At 28.2% G+C, this 24,089-nt stretch overlaps 1 protein-coding gene and 1 long non-coding RNA gene across 6 annotated transcripts; one reads left to right on the top strand and one right to left on the bottom strand.

Annotated features, from left to right (window-relative positions):
- On the bottom strand, positions 1 to 22,836 carry LOC130664639 (uncharacterized). 5 transcript variants are annotated; one of them, XM_057464651.1, is made up of 7 exons: positions 19,957 to 20,609; positions 10,207 to 10,431; positions 9,452 to 10,017; positions 3,656 to 3,836; positions 3,437 to 3,559; positions 2,185 to 2,882; positions 1 to 604 (listed from the first exon to the last, which is right to left on the bottom strand). In XM_057464651.1, exons 2-7 carry the CDS (start codon positions 10,427 to 10,429, stop codon positions 185 to 187), a joined length of 2,211 nt encoding a protein of 736 aa, XP_057320634.1. In that variant the 5' UTR covers positions 10,430 to 10,431; positions 19,957 to 20,609; the 3' UTR covers positions 1 to 184. The 5 variants fall into 5 exon arrangements, with proteins under 5 accessions (XP_057320634.1, XP_057320631.1, XP_057320630.1 ...); XM_057464648.1 differs by lacking the exon at positions 19,957 to 20,609 and adding an exon at positions 22,686 to 22,836 and having other exon boundaries at positions 2 to 604; positions 3,434 to 3,568; XM_057464647.1 differs by having other exon boundaries at positions 2 to 604; positions 3,434 to 3,568.
- Positions 5,744 to 7,715, top strand: LOC130664642 (uncharacterized). The gene is made up of 4 exons (XR_008989436.1): positions 5,744 to 6,022; positions 6,128 to 6,322; positions 6,496 to 7,045; positions 7,430 to 7,715. It is a non-coding gene; the product is annotated as an uncharacterized LOC130664642 (long non-coding RNA).
- Positions 22,837 to 24,089: the final 1,253 nt, after the last annotated feature.

The raw sequence follows: 24,089 nt of genomic DNA, 5'->3' as shown, positions 1-24,089 counted from the left end.
AATTAATAATTATAAAGAAATAAACACACTTGGGGTTAATAAATTTACCATTTAAAAAAATATATTACATCTGTATGTCATTTTGAACACAATCCCTACGTAAATATTTTAGAATTAATAATATTAATTAGTAATACCATTAATTAATAATAAGTAGAGTCAAAAAAAAAATAAAACAAAACTTTCAAACACATTCGCTGATGAATATTTTCTTAAAATCCGGCACAGAGCCTCCGATGTTGTGTCTGCAGTCCCCGTTGTCCAGGTGGTAGATCTCGGAACTCTTGAGAGTGTTTTTTAGACTAGCATTGGTTAGTTTGTCTTGGGATTTTTCCTCGGGAAACAGTTTGTCGAGATCGTTCATAGAAAACCCGGGGGATATTTTTTTTAGATGATAGGAATGGATTGTGGGCTTTGTGTTCAAATGTTTCATATTTTTTTTATTGTTTCGATTTGAATGATTATTATTATTATTATTATTATTGATGTTGGAGATGGGGTTGGAATTATTGGTATCAATAATCCAAGTATCGTCAATGATCTTTGGCGTAAACGATCTCATATTTATTTTGTCTGGCGATTTTTTAGGTGAAAAAATTTCCGGCTGAAAAACAAAATTTTTCATCAAAAGTTTCATAAGTTTTTTTTTTTTTATAATTACGAGTTTTATTTTAATCGATAGATTTTGTCGAAGATCGATATATGGATTTCAAAATAAGCGATCCATCGATTTTAAGTATAAAACATCGATATAAATTTCAAAATCGATATCGATATTTTATAAAAACATTAAATCGAACTAAAAATCCCATAAATCGATTCGAAATTACTATCGATTTATTTGCTAAAATTCTACTTATAAGAACTTTGAATTAAAATCGATATATCAGTTTAAGTTAAACGATCCATCGATTTAAAATTTAAAAGTTCGATTCTAGGATTAAAAATTGAAGACATTGTCGATAAATTAATCGATTTAAATTTTAATTCCGCGATTTTTTATGAGATTTCGATTTATTAAATTAATATTGCAAATATCGATTTTTGATTATTATCCACAATCACCAAATCGATTTTGAACTCAAAATCGATATCGATTTATTTTTAAATTCAATAACTTGAACTATAAATCAGACAAATCGATATTTAATTCAAAATCAATATCGATTTTTATAAAAACTTTGAATCGAACTAAAAATTCTCCAAATCGATTTTAAATTATTATCGATTTATTTATTAAAATTATATTTATCGAAACTTTGTGTGAAAATCGATTTATCGATTACAAATTTTTTTTATTAATTTCACAAAATCGATTAAATGAATCGAGATATCCCATATATGTTAAAATTTGACTTATAAGAACTTTGAATTAAAATTGATATATCGGTTTAAGTTAAACGATCTATCGATTTAAAGTTTAAAATATCGATTTAAAAGTTGGATTCTAGGATTAAAAATTGACGACATAGTCGATTAATTAATCGATTCAAATTTTAATTCCGCGATTTTTTATGAGATTTCGATTTATTAAATTAATATTGCAAATATCGATTTTCAATTATTATCCATAATCACCAAATCGATTTTGAACTCAAAATCGATATCGATTTATTTTTAAATTCAATAATTTGAACTATAAATCAGACAAATCGATATTTAATTCAAAATCAATATCGATTTTTATAACAACATTGAATCGAACTAAAAATTCTCCAAATCGATTTTAAATTATTATCGATTTATTTATTGAAATTATATTTATCGAAACTTTGTATGAAAATCGATTTATCGATTACAAATTTTTATTATTAATTTCACAAAATCGATTAAACTGAAATCGAGATATCGAATAAAAAAAACTAAAAATTCTCAAAATCGATTTTAAATTATTATCGATTTATTTATTAAAATTATTTTTATCGAAACTATGTATGAAAATCGATTTATCGATTACAAATTTTTTTTTATTAATTTCACAAAATCGATTAAACTTAAATCGAGATATCGAATAAAAAAAACTAAAAATTCTCAAAATCGATTTTATATTATTATCGATTTATTTATTAAAATTATATTTATCGAAACTTTGTATAAAAATCGATTTATCGATTACAAATTTTTTTTTATTAATTTCACAAAATCGATTAAATAAATCGAGATATCGAATAAAAAAAAAATTACCTTAGTTCCTTTACGTTGGAAAAATTCAAAGTCATCATTAGCGACCGTAGTGACAGAACAGCAACTTCTGCTCCGACTCTTACAGGAACTGAGCGTGTCATCAAAATTCTCGTTATCAAAATCGCAACTCCCGTCATCCGAGCTATCAAAGCAACCGTCTTCCTCAAAATTACTATCGCGCTTTAGTATCAAATCCATGTGCCGATCCTTCCTTATCAGATCCTTGATGTCATAAGTCCTGGAGTCAAGTCCCACCCGCAGATACTTCGAGTGATCGAAACTCGCGTTCCGTCTCACCAAATTCCGCGTAAATTCCTGTTCATCTTTCCTCGTCTGAATCTTCAAATCTTTATCAGATTTCTTGGGAACCTCTTCTCTAATTTCGTCAAGACTCCTGGCGAACTGCTTCAGCCGCTTTGGCTCGTCCAGCTGCACCAGGTTTTCCATATTCTGGCCAAAGACATCCGTGCTACCGATTTTACGTTTCGCGCCAAATTCAAAATTCTCATTGAGTTTTATAAGACGTTGCGTTGACTGGGTGTCGATTGAATTTGTCTTTGAATCTTTTAGCTGACGAGGTTCGAATGTCGAACTAGTAAATGACGTAAGTTCCGCGGGCAGCGAACCGTAATTGTCGTCACTCAGTGATTGTGTACGAGGGTAATGTTGAATTCCCATTGTTATTGTTCCTGTTCTTGCTGAAAAAATATTTTTTTATTGCACACTTCGAACACGAAGAGTAGTTTTTCATAAATTAGTTGTATTAGTATACTAATTTATACCGAAATGTATGAGCAGTAGATGAATATTATCTTTGCAAAATTTTGTTTAATTTTTCAAATGGAAGTCAAAAAAAATTCGCCAAATTTCCGCGCTTAAAAATTCATTAGTACTTTTGCGGGCCCACCCCCCCCCCTCTTTATCTAACGCTTATATATTTCAAATAAATCACCCAATTAAATTTATTGTTGCATAAATCGAGAAATTAAAAAATTTGAAGTTGACATCAAAATTAACTTTCAAAATTTTTTTTCAAATTAAAATGATTCTGTTTAAAAAAATACTTTAATATCCAAGATGTAGAAATCATTTTAACAATCAAAATTTCACTGCCGCTATTACTTCCGGTTTCCTAGTCATATTTAACTAAATTTAATTGAATGAAAAAAAATTATTACTTTTAAAATTCTACTCCTATTAAGCGCTTCGGTAAATTTGTTAAAATTAATTCATTGTCAAAAAAACTTACTACGATTCTGATGATTGTGAAGCCTCCCATAAAGGCTGCCATTGGTCAACGGAAATTTTAACCCATGATTTAGATTCAATTGCAATTTGTACTCTGCGTCTTGCTCAAAATGCCTGAATTTACCGTCTACGCCACCTTAGGACAAAATTTTTATGAAATATTTGACGAAAATTTTGAAATTTTTTAATAATTTTGCAGCTGTAATTACAAATTAATACTCACAGTGAGCAAGCTTACGCAAATTGTCTTGTTTCGTGTAAACTTTAGCGACGTAACGGCAAAACATTTTGTCAAAAATTGCCAAAAATACTGGCAGCAATGTGTCCTTTATTAGCGGCAGCCATATTGCTATATTTTGCGGGGTGCAAAATCCTTGTAATAGTTCGGGTCTTATCGAAATTACCTGAAAATAATTAAATCAGTCTATTAAAATTTTTACAGCTGAGATATGTCTGAAAAATTCCCCAAAACGTAACTTTTTAAATTTAAAAAAAAGGCGCGAATTTTAAATCTTAAATATTTAAAAAGTAAATAGAAAATTTATTCTTAATCTTTCGCTCAAAAAATTCGGATTTATATGAAAGGATAAAAAAATTGTAAAGAATTTTTTTTTATTAAAAATAAAAACCGGTAATTAATATAAATATATATAAGTACATATTTATTTGCTCATCAAAAAAGTCCGACATTATTCTTACGTCGTAAAAAAACTTTCGATTTTACGCGATTCGGTGAAAACAAACGGTCGCGCTTTCAGGAGTTCGTGTATCGTTCAAACGTTATCTTATTTAATATATATATTGTATAAATGTTTGAATTTATTTATTTGTTTCATATGGTTTAACTACATGGCAAAACGTACAAGAAATATATAAACATAAAAATAATAACAATAATAATTATAATTGCGCGTGAGTAATTATCATGATAATTATTTCGATAGTTTCTGCAAAGTGAAATAAGGCGTTTTATTAAAAACCATTTTTTTATGACGCACTTGTATGTTTTATAAGCTAAAGAACATTCACTTTGAAATGTGTTGATGGGATATTAATGTAAGATTAATCAGTACGGGTGAAATTGTGCTGGTGAAAATTTACCTACTTTTCGTGTAAATAGAAAATTATTTTCAGACGAATAATAAAATTATTTATTATTAAGATTATTGTTAATTTTTTCATGTTATTTAGAGTTTTAATGTCTTTTAAAAGAGATGTACTGCGAATTTTTATGATATTTTGCAGAAAAGTATCGTAATTATGCAGCAGAGGGAAATTAGGGAAGTGATTGCCGCACTGACCTTAGGCTTAGATGGAAAACTTTGCGAACTTTTATGTTTTGGAGATATTACTTTTATATTTATTTAATTCAGATTTTATTAGAGATCATTATACATTTTCTGAAGACTTTTGAGTGTTTGTTGCATTAGCCAAAGGCCCACGCAGCCAACTTGGTATATTTACAATCTTTTATTTGATAAATTATTATGATAAGAAAAGTATTTTATCTTACTTTTATATTTTAACAGAAATTTTTGAATGTTTGCTGCATTAGCCGAAGGCTTGTGCAGCAAACTTGGCATACTTACAATCTTCTATTTGATAAACGATCCTGATAAAAAATTTTTTGTCTGAATTTCATATTTTATTCAAATTTTCTGAGTGTTTGCTGCATTAGCCAAAGGCCCATGCAGCCAACTTGGTATATTTACAATCTTTGATTTGATAAATTATTATGATAAGAAAAGTATTTTGTCTTAATTTTAGATTTTAACAGAAATTTTTGAATGTTTGCTGCATTAGCCGAAGGCTCGTGCAGCAAACTTGCCATATTTACATTCATTTATTTAATAAATGATTCTGATAAAAAATTTTTTGTCTGAATTTCACATTTTATTAAAATTTTCTGAGTGTTTGCTGCATTAGCCTTCGGCTTTTGAAGCAAACTCGTCATATTTAAATTTTTATTCCCAAAAAAATGATTTTTCATTAAATTTACGCATTTTTGAGGCTTTTGAACTCGAAATCAAAAAGGAAAAATTGACTTTCCGGTAGAATTTTTGTAACATAAAAAAAAATCATTGACCAGAAAATTGATTGACGTCACAAAAAAAATTAAATAAAATTTAAACACGCATTCGTTTAGAATTGATTATCACTTATCATATACTTTAACGGCTTATGCAATTGAGTTGCTTATTTGTAGCAGCAAATGAGGACAGCCATAACAACAATAGCAATAATGATTATTATAATAACAAGTACATTATTAACAACAATAATAACACTTGTCACAAGATATGAATAGAAAGGTACTCGAGCATGCAAGTGAAACGTTAAAATTTCTCTTCACATTATATATTATTTCAAAATTTTAAATTACTACTCTAAACATACCCGTATAAATAATTAACTACTCTCAAAACTTGAACTCTGTAATTTATAATAACACTCTTTAGTAAAACTAAAAAAAAAAAAAAAATTAATATTTATAATTAATTATTAACATATATATTTATTACGATTAAACTTTTAAACTTTCACTAGCCGATTTCGGAAGTTTATCATAATCATTTAATTTATATTTTTGGTAAGTTGTTAAATATATATATTTATTTTAGAAAATTATTAATAATTAATTGCAAAATATTTTTTGATATTTTATTATTTTTAAATTTACGGATGTCACACCCAGAGTTCAACCAACCTAGAATCCGGCATGTTCACTCGTTCGAAAATCCTCAATACAATTATGAACCTCATTATTAAATAACTTTAAAAAAATATATATGAGACCGGAGATCGATGGAATATTGCGGAAGTTTTGAAAAAAAAAATTTCACTAATTTTATATGGATTACTAATTTCAGAAAAATATGAAACACTCGAGGTAAAATGGGACACATAAAAAAATTTTTGGACAAAAAAATTTTTGAACTTAATATTAAACTCTACTTCAAATAAATATGACATTAAAATTTAAAAAAGATTTAAAAAAAATTAAAATTCAAATTTTGGAGGCGGGAAAAATTTCACTAATTTTATATGGATTACTAATTTCAGAGAAATATGAAACACTCGAGGTAAAATGGGACACGTAAAAAAATTTTTGGACAAAAAAATTTTTGAAAATATTAAACTCTACTTCAAATAAATATGACATTAAAATTTAAAACAGATTTAAAAAAAATTCAAATTCAAATTTTGGAGGCGGGAAAAATTTCACTAATTTTATATGGATTACTAATTTCAGAGAAATATGAAACACTCGAGGTAAAATGGGACACATAAAAAAATTTTTTGACAAAAAAATTTTTGAACTTAATATTAAACTCTACTTCAAATAAATATGACATTAAAATTTAAAAAAGATTTCAAAAATATTCAAATTCAAATTTTGGAGGCGGGAAAAATTTCACTAATTTTATATGGATTACTAATTTCAGAGAAATATGAAACACTCGAGGTAAAATGGGACACGTAAAAAAATTTTTGGACAAAAAAATTTCTGAAAATATTAAACTCTACTTCAAATAAATATGACATTAAAATTTACAAAATATTTCAAAAATATTCAAATTCAAATTTTGGAGGCGGGAATAATTTCGAAATAGTAAATAAAAATTTATTTCTTTTCATAAAAATTATTTTAATAAATTGCAAGCTTTAGTTAGATCATAAAATAGATATATATGTATATATATTAAATTGACCTATTAACAGGAAGTAAATGCATAATATTTAATAATGATTAATCATTATCTTGATTCCATGCACGTTCAGGATTCGAAATCGCGGGAGAAATTGTGACCTAATCTCTTGAACATCGCGAGCAAATAAAATAATCAATGTATCAAAAAATAGAGAGTAATATATATATAGTATGTAGATATAGAAAAGGAGGTTTAGTTAATATATATACATATATATTTATAAACGAGGAGTGTTGGGTGTTGACATAGATGTAACTAATTGGTTATGCATGATCTGTAAGCAGATTGTACCATTTTAAAATTGGGTTTGATGCCATTTTGAGTTCACGAGGTCGGAATAACATTAGCGCACTTAATATTCTTTACTGTTGTTTTCGTTATCGTTGCAAGCTAGAGACGGATTGAGACAAAGGAAAAGTGTTTATCTAATTAGGAATGTGGTTACCTTGTTCTTAAGTCTTTACTTTAAGTTATATATTATGTCTTTGTTTAGTATTTTTAATTATTTAATTATATATGATTTTTGTTTTATTCAAATCGTGTTTCTTAATTAAAATAAACGATTTTTGTTGCGAGTAAATTTTTGAATCCTTGAAAAAATTTTAATTTTTTTAGAAAGTCATTTAATTTTTCACGAGAAAAAGACGATTCATTTACTTTTAGCTTACGTTCTTGAGTATTTTTTTTTAAGGAAATAATTTTCTTACACGAAAGATTTTTATCTTAGAAAATCTTGAATTTATTTAGTTAATTATTTAATTACACTGAAAATTTATTTTTTTAATTATAAAAAGTGTTTTCCGATGTAAAAAAAAATTTCAGTCTTAAAAAATTTGAATTTTTTTTATAAAATTATTAAGTCACTGAAAAAATATTTTTTCAATAGAAAAAATGAATTTTCACAGGGATGGGCAAAATAGGATTTAATAAATACTGAGTATTTAAGTAAAATTTGACTTGAAACCCAAATGAATTATTGGTACGTGTCTAAAAAATACTTATCCTCAAAAACAGACAAAGTACTAAATAGTTTGTAACTTAGTATTTTTTACGATTTATCTATACTAAATACATTGTACTTGTTGTAGTACTTTTTACTTAAATTTGATATAAGTACTAAGCATAATTGTAATTACAACTTATAATTGTCACAGTATCTATTAAAAAAAAATTTTGAATACTTATTCTATCACTACCAGAACTTTACATACGACGATTGAGACTTAAAATTATCATTTTTGAATATACTATTGCACTCCTAAGATTTTAATAGTCAAATTTATTCATTAGATGATATTAATATATTATTGTCAAATTTATACTGTTTAGTTCAAATAAGTGCACGCGTACAGTTTATGTTTCAGCTTCAACCAGTAATCTAATCAATCATTTTTATATACCCGAGCAAAAATTATTATATCAAATTTTATAACATCATTTCTTTACGGGTTCTTAAAAAAAAAAAAACTTTTTTCTATTGACATAAAATTTAAAATAAAAAGTTCTTGTAGAGTTAAAAGGTTTAATCGTTTTAATTTATTATTGGCTTAACTTCTATAGTCAATCTAAAAAATACTCTGGGAGTTTTTAATTATTTTTTGTTAGAAATACCAATGATCTAGTACTTAAATGCAACTTTTAATCTCAGTACAAATGTACTTAGTACTTGAACCGTTCTATGAGTACAAAAGTATTCTTATTTAGTCTAAAAATAAAATACTAAATACTATTGTATTTAGTACTAGGAAAAATTAAAAGTATTTGTAATTAGATAATAAATAAAATACTAAGTACTTCGGTATGTCGTATTTAGTACTTGTTCAAAATACTAATTACTTGCATATTTTTACTCTACAAAAAAAAATTATTATATATCAAAGTATTTATTACTGAATTAGTACTCAAAATACAAATGTACTTAAGTATGCCCATCACTGAATTTTCAGTTGAAACTGATGATTTTTATTTTTTTCGCGCAAAAAAAATTTTTAATTTCTTGTACTACCGTTGATTTATCTCAATAAGTGTTCATTTACTTCTAGAAAACTTTCCTCATTTAAAAATGCAATCTCCTTATTAAAAAATCCTTTTTCAGAAAAAGAAAAAATGATTTCCATTTACAAAAGTAATTCCCCAATTAAGAACATAAATTTTCCTTATCAGGACGTGTTCCCTAATTTAAAATAAAAATTAAACCCTACAGCCAATTAAGAAAACCTTCAGCTGTCAAACTTCCAATTAGAGATTTCGAAAAGTAAATTAAATTTTCTCAATTTTCAAAATATATATCTAATTAGTTTGCTCACCAAAACTGGAAGATGATCAAAGACATAGCAAACAAACAAAATGCTAAAGACAGTTGATTTACTTCCGCTTTCATCGACCCGAGTTTTCCGTTTCCTCAAACAGGCCCTCGAATTAGTGGACCCGCTGGTAAATGACCCATTGGAAGGGTCCCAGTGGTGCTGGTGCTCGAATCCCGAGTTCTTTGAACTGGTATCCGAAAGGTCGGACACCGATTGCAGGAGCTCCGACTTCGGGGACCGACACGCGTCCTTGAAAATGGCGATACACAGGCCGCAGATTGTTCCGAAGAGCAGAAGAATCTTCAGAGCATTGACAAAGAGTCCGTATTTTGGTGAAACTTCTTGTGCCAAAAACACGCAGGTATCGGATTCAAAGTTCAAGATCCCCGTGAATCCGATGCACGAACTGATTACCGTCAGCGAGACCAAATGGTACTTCAAGTGGTTCTTGGTCAGGCTTGAGTCTTCTTTGTTGAAAATCGCAGCGAAGATTGCGATCGAGGTCAGAGTCAGTTGCTGGAGAACGCTCGAGGTGTTCAGAAGCCAGACCAGCGCTGAACATATTTCTGTAACATATCAGCAATTAATCAAAAACTTGACCCTCAGGGTCCATAAAAATACCTGACAAGTGACTTGACATCCAAAATTACTTAAAAATAGTAAAAATCAGTCGATTGCGTTTCAAAACCATCAAAATTTCGCGCTCCTTATTTGTAACATTTCCCCCCCACCCGATAGTAAATCAAATTTCTCACCTCCAAAATGATTGGCCGGATGTATAAGTGTAAGTATGGCATAAAGTATCAATCCTAACTGATGTGCCAGGCTCTGCGTGATAACGGCAACTGTAAGGACGTCGATCCTCCGTTTCAAGGATGACGGCTGGTTCTGGTAGATGAGCAGCGACCAGGACAATAAAAGTATGCAAATTGGAGAACCGACACAAGTTGCTAACCATTCGCCCACCTCGCTCCGCATTTCTGAAACACAAATTATTCGATCGTTAACAAAAAGAGTTACAAGATGTAACAGACCCCCACTGTCCAGAGTTTTTTATACTGAAAGCCTATAAAACGTTTTCGTCAATAAAAATATATAATAAAATTCATTTTATTTTTAAATCAACTGCCCACGGTTATATATATAAATATATACTAAATTTTTCATGTGTGGGGCAAAATGAGCCACCATTTTTTAATAAATTTTTTTTTTGCAACTTCTTACTAATTCACTCTTTAGAAAAAATATGGGGGAAGTTGGTCACTCCAATTAGTACGAAAATTTCAAAATTTCGACCAGAAAAAAATTTTTTGTGTTCACTATCAAAATTCATTTTATTTTTAAATCAACTGCCCACGGTTATATATATAAACCTAACAAAATTTTTTATGTGCGGGGCAAAATGAGCCATATTTTTAACAAAATGTTTTTTTTTTTGCAACTGCTTACTAACTCACTCTCTAGAAAAAACATGGGGGAAGTTGGTCACTCCAATTAGTACGAAAATTTCAAAATTTTGACCAAAAAAAATTCTTTTGTGTTCACTGTCAAAATTCATTTTATTTTTAAATCAACTGCCCACAGTTATATATATATATATATATATATATATATATATATATATAAATTTATACAAAATTTTTTCTGTGGGGCAAAATGAGCCACCATTTTTTAATAAATTTTTTTTTGCAACTGCTTACTAATTCACTCTCGAGAAAAAACATGGGGGAAGTTGGTCACTCGAAATAGTACAAAAATTTCAAAATTTTGACCAAAAAAAATTCTTTTGTGTTCACTATCAAAATTATTTTGTTTTGTTTTCAATTTTCTTTAGAATTTCAAAATTAGTCCCTTTTTTTGTACGCGCACTATTTGCTATTTTCACTTGCAGTAAAAATTCTAAAATGGTCACACTACTCGATATGTTCAACTTACCCCATACTTTTCTAGTATTTTTCTAAAAATTACCAAAAAAATTTTTCTTTGTAAAAAAAGATCTCATTTTTTTCCACCGCCTATATATTTATATATAAATTAAAATTTCCACTTGTTCGAGCATAATTACTGTTTTGTTAAACTTTACATACATTTTAATAAATTTACTGAGTGTTTAAATATTTATTTTGTTATTTAAGTTTAATTGTGTTCGAAAATTTATTAAAAGCGGGTGAACGTTAAATCCTTTGATCTCGGTCACGACTTCTTAAGCTGTTTTGATGTTCGTGTGTATAGAATAATGTTAAAATTGTGAAGTAAAGGTATTATATTGTAAGGTTGAAGAGTTGATATGCCAATAAATGTCATAAGAGACATTTAAATGTTTCTCATCGTGTTACTGAGACTTAATATTTTTATACTCTTTTGATGCAACTTTATGTTGAGGTTTAGTCTCTGTCATGAAGACTTGAGCAACTTTCTAGTCAACGACTGCTATTTACAGACATTTATTTTTTTTTTTTATTTTTATAAATAAAAAATTTTTTTTATTTAAATGGGTACTTATACTGTAATTTAAATAACTCGTAAGCTACTGAGTTTATGTTAAAATTGATAAGGATCAATTTTATAGCAAATTTCCTTATCTACAAAAAAGATCCTTTTGACTTTTTACCTAAACTCAATATTTCAGATGTTATTTGTATTTAAATGTTTCATGTAAACTTGAATCTATTTTTGGTACGATTTGGAGTTTCGTCAAAATTTAAATAACTCATAAAGTTATGGGTTTACAGAAAAATTTATGAGGAAACAATTTGTAGGAAATTTAATTTTCTACAAGAAAGTTCCTGAGGAGTTTTCACCTAGACTCAGTAGTTTGGATGTAATTTAAATAAATAGTGACAAAAGTCGTTTGATCTTTCCCACAATTTTTCATTTTTAAGACTGGCGCACTTTCTCGTAACGTGATCACGCACTCGACATTCCACGGTCTTTTCTGTGAGACCTGAGACCCAAGCGGTTCTTTGGCTTTAGACTAAGACCTTTTGAGTTCCGTTTTAAACAATTGAAATTACGTATTCACGTTATGTATTTAAATATATATGGAATTATCATTTTTTTTTTCTATTAAATTTAAGATATCTGTTTAAATTTTTCTCGGAACGTGTCTATGTATGTACTGTTTTGGCACCATGTGCACAGTTATATATTGTTATTATTATTATTTGTAAAGATCAATGCCCGGAAGAAGAATATTCTTTTAAGTCCGCAGCCCACGGATATAAATGAGGCTCAAAAAAAAATATAATAAATAATTATAGAACTTGTTGAATTTTTTCTTTTCTAGCTGACCAAATATGAAACGCATTTTTTTTTATATATAATTTATATTCATAATATAAGGGATAAAAATCCAGTTCCCAGTCTCTTTAATCGTTGATTAATTTTTCGCGCGCCACTTTTCGAATATTAATTTGAATAGAAAAAGGAGATCTAGTGATATCAATATAAAAAAAAAACATATATATTTAAAATTTTTCGTCTGTTTTTTATGTACGAAGTTACTTTTGTCCAAGTAATTGTATTTTAGTTGTGCAACTTTCAATCCCACTCAACCGTGGAGCCGAGAAATTTTCTGACCTTGTATGTAGGGGAGGGTGGGGCAGAGCGGCCCCCATGGGGCAGAGCGGCCCCCCTGAAATTTTGACCAAAAAAAAAATTTTTTTTTTTTCGACTAATTACTATAAATCCGATATGTTTGCGCATTTTTACCCCTACGCATGACATTTGGGGCAAAATGGACAAGCCCACAATTTTGAAAAAGTGATTTTTTCATATTTTTATCGTCAAATTAAAAAAAAATTATCATAATTCCACATTTCTATCCCTACGCATAACACCTGGGGTAAAATGGACCAGCCGAAACTTCCGAAAAAATTATTTTTTCATATTTTTCGGCCGTTTCTCTATGTAAGAGGCAAATTTGGTCACTAAAACTTTATAAAAATTAAATTTTTTTTTTTAGTTGATAAATTTTTGAAATAAAGTAAAATTATAGAATTGATTTTTTTTTTTATTAAATAACAATTAGTAATTAAGGTAATCGAGAGTGAACGATTTTTTACGCTTTAAAAAATTTTTTTCGAGTAATATAAAACCAAAAATAGTTGGCAAGAGAAAGAAATACATTCTTAATGATGAAAACAATTTAAAAAAAAAAAAACGAAAAAAAAAATTTTTTTTATCACTTTTTGGAGGGAGGCCGCTCTGCCCCACAAAAAAAAAAAATTTTTTTTCAGAATTTTGGCAAAATGTCCATAAATTTGTTCGAAATAGGACAAAAGTAAAGTGATCTTATGGTTGAAAGCCACAAAAAATAATAATTGGCTTAGGGGGGCCGCTCTGCCCCACCCTCCCCTATATAAGATAATAATAAACTGTTTTATCTCACTCATGTGAAAACAAAGACATCTGGGCCATCAAAAGCAACATCATCACCTTTTCTCATCAAATATTCATTGATAAACTTTCTCTTGATTTATTATATTTTTATTATTTCATAAGTTTTTATAAATTTTTTTACTTTACATAAAAATTATAATTTGCAAGCTAAATATCAATTTTACGCCCAAATTTACGGAATCCTTTTTTATAGAAAATTTAATTTCCTGCAACTTTGGTCTCTTACATTTTTTCCGTATCTTCGATAGATTGGTCGGAAATCGAATTTGAAAATTTGAAGATTTTTCGCGGGAAAAAAAAAATTTTTTCAATTTGTCTGATCGTGAAATTTAAATTCTGGGCAAAGGAGACGAGATACGAGAAAAATGATGAGATGTGAATTTGTAGAGGATAAAATTTTCTGTAAAAAAAGTAAGAATGATTTTTCACGTAGACTTGATACTTTAGGAGTTATTTAAGTAAATGTGAGATTTTCTGAAAATGAGTATAGGAAATATAAATGACCTGATGTGAATTATTATTATCCTAGAAAGTATTTTAGCCCAGGTTACGCATAACCATCGCGAGTGGTACTTATAGCTTTAGCAGCAAATGACCTGGGTCAAAGTGGGTCACTTGGGTACACTAGAAAGACAGGACAACAACTGGTTCTCCGTTATTGGATTTATCCAAGCATATCCCGTAAGTATTTGCGCGTTTAATCTCACGCTGACAATCTCATCGAGCATCTACTCTCTGCCTACATCACTATTATATACACACACTAATTTATTGCTGTTCTAATAAATTACTTATCCATACAAGTCGCAACTCCATAAACGTAACAATGACTGAATAGTAATTGTCAAAAATACTTGTAAAATTTTTTTTTTTTAAATACTTTTATTCAAAATTACTTCATGACCAAGTAACTGTTCTCTTACTCCTTCATTATTTTATTTCATCGATCAATAAAAAAAAATTTATCCATTGAATCAAAAATAAATTCGACATAAATTACTTAGACTCGAAATTATGATTGAAATATTGAACTTTGGAAAAAAATTATTGATACGTTTTTTGTAGCAAATTTAATTTTCTATAAAATCATTCATTGTCATTTTTATCATATCTCCAATACTTCATCCACAATTTCGATTTGAACTCCGAAAAAAAATTTTGATTCCCTGTTGAAAATTATACTTTAATTTATATCCGTTAATTCAAAATTCTGATTAAACTATTGAATTTACAAAAAAAATTATTGATACCTTTTTTGTAGAAAATTAAATTCCCTACACTGAGAAAAAAAATTTCACTTCGAACAATTAAATCAGTTTTGTCAAATTTTGTTAAACTAAAATATATTTGGAACAACTTGGATTAACGTCAACACAATCTATTTGGTTGACATTAATATTTCTTTTTAAAATAATAAAATCATTTGCTAAAGTTAAGAAAATATTTATTAAATAGACAACTAAATTATTTTATAGTTCCATCAAACTCAAATATTAAAGCAAAAAATTATTACATTAACTCTAATAAATATTACTTAGACACAGAAAAATATATTCACTTAGAAAAAATATATATTTGTTCGAGGTTAATAATCCATATATTTAAACCTAATGATTATGGATTTAAATAAATTTTTAATTGTAAATAGATATCAATTAAAAATAAAAATGATTTGAATCATTTGAAATTAAATTGAATGAGAAAAATATATAAATAAGTATGAAGTAAAAAAAAATTTTTATTTTTATATATATCGAAAATAAGTATTCAAGAAAACATTAATGTCTTAACGTAATACCAAATATATTACCATCAAAAAAGACTGTGGTCACTCTATTGAATATTAGAGTTGCACCCGTCCCATAAACGCTTCGTTAGAAATATAATAACTCTGAAATAAGTTTCTTACCAGGGACACTACAAGCTGCGGACGCGATCTAGTGGCGAGCACCGAACTAATCCCGCTGCTGCTGGCTTGCATCAAGACTTAAAACTAAGAGAAAATTTTTTTGGGAGACAAGATAAATATGGTGGAGAGGAAAATTTCATTTGATTCACATTTCCTTTAAGAATTCAAAATTCTGATTAAACTATTGAATTTACAAAAAAAATTATTGATACCTTTCTTGTAGAAAATTAAATTTCCTACAAAATCATTCCTCATAATTTTCATCATACCTCCAATATTTTACCCACAATTTCAATTAAACTCCAAAAAAAAATTTTTTCTAAGTAAAAACTATAAATTTCTTCTTCACTATTAAATTTCCAGACCTGCATAAAATTTAATTTCCAGCGAAATTTCTATATCCATTTTCACCAGATTCTAGTAATTAACAAGTTGCCATAAAAAAATGAAAATTTCTAAAAATAATAAATGTAAATCGATTAGAGCCTGTACCTATACCTATACAATATCAACAACAAGATTTTTATGACCTTGATCAGCTCCACATCTCCAGACATTCCAAGTTAATCGACCGACACGCCTCCTCCATCCCGTCAGTCCGCTTAATCCGCGGTCTTGAGTATTGTAGGCCAACAACTACACTAGTATATCCATCATATTTACTACTCGATTCAACAGTTTAATATCAAATAAATCCTGTACACTCCTGTGTACTTTATGTACTGTACATATCTACATCTATGATTTATTTATCCATCAAACAGAAGATTTAAAAAATTATCCGGACAAAGAACAAAAGGCTTAAAGATTCTTATTGTCATGCTTGTGGACAATGGAGATTACTATTTATTATTATTATTGTTTTTATTATAATAACATACATGTCGATAAGTGGAGGCTGTGATGAAGTAAAGTAATGTCTTGAAATAGAGGATGGGCATCATAGTGCGTGGGAACTAAACGCACTACTATACTAGTAGATTCGTAGTGTAGACTCTAGAGTTAAGTTTATTATCGTTACGGCTGCACCTTTTGCTTTATACTTATTATAACTATATATAAGACATTGCGATATTATATTTATAATAGAGAATGTAGGTAAACGTGTCATAAAAATATTTACTTTTTTTTTCTTTACTAATCAATTTTTTTGTAGCGGGAAAAAATTTTAATTTAGATGGCACGTGGGCTGGGGTTATTACAAATAATTTGATAGTTTTTTTTTTTCAATGGATGACTGTAAGTTTTTTTTAGTTACGGTAATTTATTTATTTTACATTTCGGGCTTGAAGGTCTAGTTGGGAAATTTTGGAGTTTTTGGTGGAAATCTTGTGATTGTGGAAAAAGTAGTAGAGATAGGGGAAAAATGGATAGAAATGATCTTGTAGGAAATTAAATTTCCTGTAAAAAAGGATCTCTTAAACTTTTTTGTAACTTTGATATTATGGGAAATATTTTGAGTTTAAGGAAAGATGTCATTTTAGTCATAAATTTTTTTTGGGAAACTTTGATTTTGATTTGCGGGTAAATTTATTGAGATATGATAAAAATGCTTTAGACCAATTTTGTAGGAAATTAAATTTTCTACAAAAAAGACAAAAGTAAAAATTTATGTAAACTCCATAGTTTCGATGTAATTTTAATTTAAAGAAATAAAAAATGATTTTTATTTAAATCGCAATTTTTATTTTGAATTAAAATTCAAAATTTTGACTCGGGAATTGGAAATATAAAAAAAAAGTTTTTGACAATTTAATAGGAAATTGAATGCCCTACAAAATTGGCCCTAATAACTTTTTGCTTAACTTCAATAGTTTAGCCGCAATATTAAAAACACCGAATGATTTCAAATCTGATCAACTGAAATTAATTAAAATTCCGATATAAATAATCATCTAATCACACATTAATCAAACAAATTGTCTTATGTCTTGTGTCTAATTACTGCAGCGATATCTGTTCAATTAATCTAATTACATAACTGATAAATTAAATAAAAAAAAGCCCTCACTTTCACTGATTAAATAAATTAATTAAATCTATTGAATTTTTTAATTCCGCCGACTAGATTTATTAACGCAGTACTATTTGAATTTTAAAAAATTCATTTCCTTTATAAAAAAAAAATTCACGCATTAATTACTCTCTCCTCGAACTCGACATTCGATTCAATAATTAATTCCCATGTTTATAAAATTTATTTATAACACAGAACAAAACAATAATAAAAAAGAAATTAAAGTTACTGCTGTTCACAGAGCCCTGAGTTAATTAACAGTTACCTGTATTATTGTTATTGTTAATAAATTGTAGCAATAACGCGTTTATTCTTTTAAATATTTATAATTATAATTAATAATTATGACCTTAAAGTTCAATCATATTTTAAAAACTCTACAATTTTACTAGGAATGATAACTCCTACACTATACCGGATCTTTAATCTTACCATTATATATATATATATATATATAATATAAGATTCTCAGATGAAAAATTTCGCCACAGATAATTAATAAAATGTATATTTATTAATTACCGCATTTTTAATTTTTATTGAGGGAGAGTGGGGTAAAATTGTAAATTTTTATTGTCTCTAGAACAAGTGAGGGGTGAGTTGGTCACCCCGAAAATTACGACCATTTCTAAGCTGGCAAAATATTTTTTTTTGTAATAAATGGCATCTCATTTTACCCCACTCTGTCCTATAAATACGAAGTATTTCTAAATAAATTTACCGTAAACTTTTCTATCTTGTTAACAAGTAAATAAATAAATAATTAAAAAAAAAAAAAATTGACGGAATGTCTATAAGGATGAAGACCCGCTAGATCTGTACGAACATATCTGTAAATATGTATAAAATGTACAATTACAATTATAAAGTTATTCTCATGACCGAGTTAGTCGTCATGTGCGAGAGCGAGAGGTAAGAGAGCTGAGAGAGACAGCGGTACTGAAAACAAGAATTAACTACGAGAGTTAACTTGATTGAGATAATACACGGGACAATCCGCGGTCGTGAATAAGCGCGAATTACATTATTATATACACAGACGGTAGTATATATGAACTACTCTACTCACTATACTATCCTACGCTATAAAAAAAAAAATATATAGTAAAAGAGTAGTAGAGACATTAATCCTGTTCCTGTGGACTCGCGGCTAATTATTCAGAGGTCACTTTAATAAACCCAACGCCCTCGCATTGGTATATATATTATATATAAATGTGCATTATACAATGCAAACTGCAGTTCAAGGCCTGGAATATTGATACCATAGTTTTTTATTACTGCGTTATAATTTTATTTTGGAATATAAAAAAAAATCCACGATCTTGGAGTTCAAATTCAAATTCTGAGTAAACTATTAGATTTACGTAATAATTGATAAGAGTCTTTTTAGTAGAAAATTTAATTTCCTACAAAATTGTTCCTGATCATTTTTGTCATATCTTCGATATTTGAAGCAGAATTTTGATTTTAAAATGTATAATAAAAAATTTAGAGAAACTTTTGGAAACTTTTTGTGAATTTTTGAGTCTAGCTCCTTAATTACTGGATTTAGGTAAATGATGATAAGAACTTTTTTTGTAGGAAATTTTAATTGCTACAAGATTGGTTCTGATCAATTTTGTGATATCTTTAATATTTGGAGCAGAATTTTTATTTTGAAATGTATAATCAAAAATTTAGGGATACTTTTGAAAACTTTTTATGAATTTTTGAATCTAGCTCCTTAATTATTGGATTTACGTAATTGGTAATAAGGACCTTTTTTATAGAAAATTAAATTTCCTACAAAAACTACTCATATCAATTTTCCCATATCTATGATAGTTTAGTTTCTATTCAAATTTAAAGATATATAATCAAAAAAAAATCTTTCCCCTCAAAAATTTTTTTACTAAATTTTTCTAAAAAAATTAAAACTTACAATGGCAATAAAAATTTTAAACTTAAATGACTACACTCATTAGAATTTTTTAAATTTTCAAGAAAGAGAAATCATGTCACTAGAATAAATTTGTTCTAGTCGATCGAAAAATATAATTTACGGAAAATAATAAAATAAAATAGAAAAAAAATAAAGTAAGTGGATCAAGAAAAATTATTAAAATAAGTAGAACGCAGTGCACATAATATATATACATATAAATAAAAATTTAAAATCTCTATCCAAATACTTACTGTTTTAAATGTCAATGTCTTTTGTAAATAATTAACACCGTGAAGCGCAGCGACATCGCGTTACATATCCGTGAAAAAAATCACACGTGCTCTAATTAAAATTAATTATTCCCAAGACAAGATCTCATAGTTTCTACCATCACTTCTTCAAACCCTTAATTCCTTCAAACATTTAAATCCCCAGTAAAAAAAATTTTTTTCCCGCAATCAAAAATTTTTCTTTTTTGTTTTCACTCTTAAAAAATTTTTCTTATTTCCGCATGTGGTTTCGACATATTACTACAAACTAGTGTATTTAAAGCCTTCACAATTTATATATACATATATATAAGTTACGCACTTTATTTTCTCTTATACTCGACGCAGCTGCGCTTACAAATTTAATTTAAAACGTAACACATTGCTCTTAAATTATAAATTTAATTTATTTAAACTTTGAACTTCACATTTTTAAAAAATATTTATCGGATAAAAAAGAAGAATCAGTTTAACAAAAATGTAAAAAAAATTTTTTGAAAAATCACTGCACTAAAAAATGTATATATTTATATATATTTATAAATATGAAACATAAATAAATAATATTGTGTTGTTTTTAAAATAGAAAGGAACAGAACACGAAGAAGCCCGAACGAGGACTGACTGACGGTAGGATTCATTTGGGTCAGGAGAGTACAAGACAGACTGAAAACAACGGGTATAGTTGCTCTCTAGTCCCCATACCAGCTTACATTGCATTGCATTACATTATGATGTGAGTACGGCGAGTATAGAATGTGTTAAAACCTGTAGAAAGCAGTGGGGAATGTTAAAAACCCATGTGTGTGTGTGTGGTTGTAATGAAATTAGTGTATGACTATCGGCTTTTCAGAGTGTGTGAAATAATACTAGGCTTCGGGTGCAGGAATATCCTAAGGCTTCGTCTGGAAAACGAAAAATTAAATTAGATGACATGTAGAGAAAAAGTAGACTTTTTCTCGGGGGTCATTGCGGAAGAAAGTTGAAAATAGTAGATTTTTACATGGGAAAATTTCATGGTTTTTGAGTAGTAAATTTTCTATGGGAGTAAATTTGGGTGATTTTGAAAAATATTGAGATTTTTTTGGGAAGAATCACGACTTTATTCAATTGGTGTATGAGAAAAATTTTTACTGTGAGGAAAAATTACTGTCACGCGTGGAAAAAATCACTAGAGCACAGTAATTTTTTCTGTGTTGACATAGTAATTTTTCTGAGGAATGAGGAAAAGTTATACGTCAACATGATCATTGTTCCTTATTGACACAGTATTCTTTTCGATGACTAGTCTAATGTATAGTAAAAATTACTGTGTCACGGCAGCAGACCTTGATAGCGCATGGGAATCATTTTTAGGTCGATGTAGTAATTTTTGATATAATTAGATTTTCTATGGGATATACTAATGCCTAAAAAAAATTACCATGCCACGATAGGAGATTTTTTACACCTTAATGATGCGCGAGAATAATTACCATGTGACTATCGTAATTTTTCTAATGACTAGTCTTATGCGTGGAAAAAATTACTACACATGGCAGAAATTTTCCTGTGACCTTGATACCGCATGGGAAAAATTTTCACGTCAGTGTGGTAATTTTTCGTATGGTGACCTAGTAATTTTTCTACTGACCATGACAATGTATGGAAAAAATTACCGTCTCACGACCAAAGTTTTTCCTATGACGTCATATCGCATGGGAACAATTTTTACGTCAATGGAGTAATTTTTTATATAATTAGATTTTCTACGGGATATGCTAATGCATGGAAAAAATTAACACGTTACGATAGGAGATTTTTCATACTTTATTGGTGCGTAAGAATAATTACCATGTGACTATCGTAATTCTTCCAATGACTAGTCTAATGCATGGAAAAAATTACTACACATGGCAGAAATTTTCCAGTGACCTTGGTATCGCATGGGAAAATTTACCATGTAGGGCATAAAATTTTCCTGTGACTTTTTTCGCATGGGAAAAATTTTCACGTCAATGTGGTAATTTTTCTACTGACCATGACAATGCATGGAAAAAATTACCATGTCACGACCAAAGAATTTCCTATGACGTCATATCGCATGGAAACAATTTTTACGTCAATGTACTAATTTTGCGTAAGGCGGCATGGTAATTTTCTGAATATCGCATATCAATGCATAGTAAAAATTTCCATGCATATATCAATGCATGGAAAAATTACCATGCCAATATATTCGGGGTTTCTATGCATTGATTAACGCATGGAAAAATTTCCGTGGCAGCATAGTAATTTTTTCAGATTTTATTAATGCATATAAAAAATTTTCATGTCAGCGTAACAATTTTTCCAAGAACTTTCTCAACCCATAGAAAATTTATCATGTCTACAAGGTAATTTTTCCATGGTCTCAGTAATTTTTTTTCCAACTCCCTTTCTCTGCCATTTTTCCATACTGAGCTCTAAAAAATTTCTAGACCTACGAAAGTTAAAAGAATATCAAGATATATGAAAATTCAACTTCACTGAACTTCACTTCAATGCCTAGCCATTAAAATTAATTAACTTTGCCCCAGTTTTTAATAAAATTCACTGAATATTTTTCTTCATATCAATTACTTTCTTTCATTATAGCAACAAAGTATACTATTACTATTTCTATTACTATCATATATATACAATATAATATAAGAATTCAAAGCATGTATTACATTTATTGCAACTCTCACCTTTCAGATAAGTCGTAAGTCATTAAGGTTCACGTTCCTACAACTTTTTTTTTTGCCTACTAGAGCTGATATCCGATACCGCAGCAGAATCTTAAGTGACAGGGATTGAGATTAACGTCTCAGTAATTAAATAACATCTTAACTTCATTTATTTATTCAATTAATTAAATCTTCTTTAAAAAAAAAATTAGTCGATCAATTGATGATTGATTGGTCTATTAATTTATTGACTGATTCACCAGATCTCTGATGTGTATATTAATTAAAATTCATTCCAATTATTTAATTAACTGCTGAAAAAATAAATTAATTAAAAAATAGATAATTTGAAAAATTTCGTTGAAGCCGCGAGTTTCCTCATTCCGCGTTTTTTTAAAAATAAATTCCGCGAGTAAGAGTGTGGAGACTTAACTCATTACTTCACTTGTTACTCGAATGTACTGAGTGTGGATTGTAAAGTCTAGAGTGTAGTGTAGATTTTTTTTTTTTCGTGATGAAAAGTCATTCTGTTTTATTTCCTACACGGAAATAAATGTCTGGGCTTACGGAGCGCGAGTTAAGTCAACTGTCGATTTGATTATTATATATATAGTATTTTAACATGAAGAAGTCTTGATCGAGTTCTTGTTAATGCCATATATAACATGTATTATATATGTGTACTTATAAACATATATATATGTTGAGCCTTCTTATATTTCTGAGATAAATATTTTGTTACGCTTTCACTCGCTAATTTTTACCGCGACTTCAATTTATTTTTTTTAGACTAAAAAAATTTTATTGACTTTAAATAAGTAATATGTAGATTACGTCATATGAATTATTGAATAAGTCTGAGATCGGATATTAATTTACGATAAAAATATGAGGAATTTTTTTTTGAGCGGGAAAAAAATATGAGAGTTGATTTCGGGATTAAATTCTCTCTTGATTGAGTACCCACATCGATATATTTTGATAAGTATGATATATTTCAAGAATGTGTGCTTCGAAAATATATGACGGATGGAGTGATGTACTTATCGCAGTATATTGATGTGGGTACTCATTTTACGGGAAATTTCATGGACTATTCAAATATTGTATTAGTTTGAAGAAAAAAAAAATTTCGAAATTTTTTTTTTTTAAAAATTTTTTTCGGATAAAATAAAGCGTATGATCGATGACGTGGGTGAATTCTAGAGACAATGCCCTCTGGTTTGAGTACCCACATCGATATATTCAGACAAAGTTTTTTTGTTAAACAAAATGGCTGCCATATTAATAATCAATTAACGGTTAAATTGATTGATGGTCGGTAAATAATAATATATTGATGTGGGTACTCATCTTACGAGAAATTTTATGGACTATTCAAATATTGTATTATTTTGAATAAAACAAAAATTTGGAAATTTTTTT

The sequence above is a fragment of the Microplitis mediator genome, chromosome 3 (genome assembly GCF_029852145.1).
Source record: "Microplitis mediator isolate UGA2020A chromosome 3, iyMicMedi2.1, whole genome shotgun sequence".
Classification (NCBI taxonomy): domain Eukaryota; kingdom Metazoa; phylum Arthropoda; class Insecta; order Hymenoptera; family Braconidae; genus Microplitis; species Microplitis mediator.
Note: the sequence above shows the minus strand (reverse complement) of the source record. Positions and strands in the feature narration are given on the sequence as shown.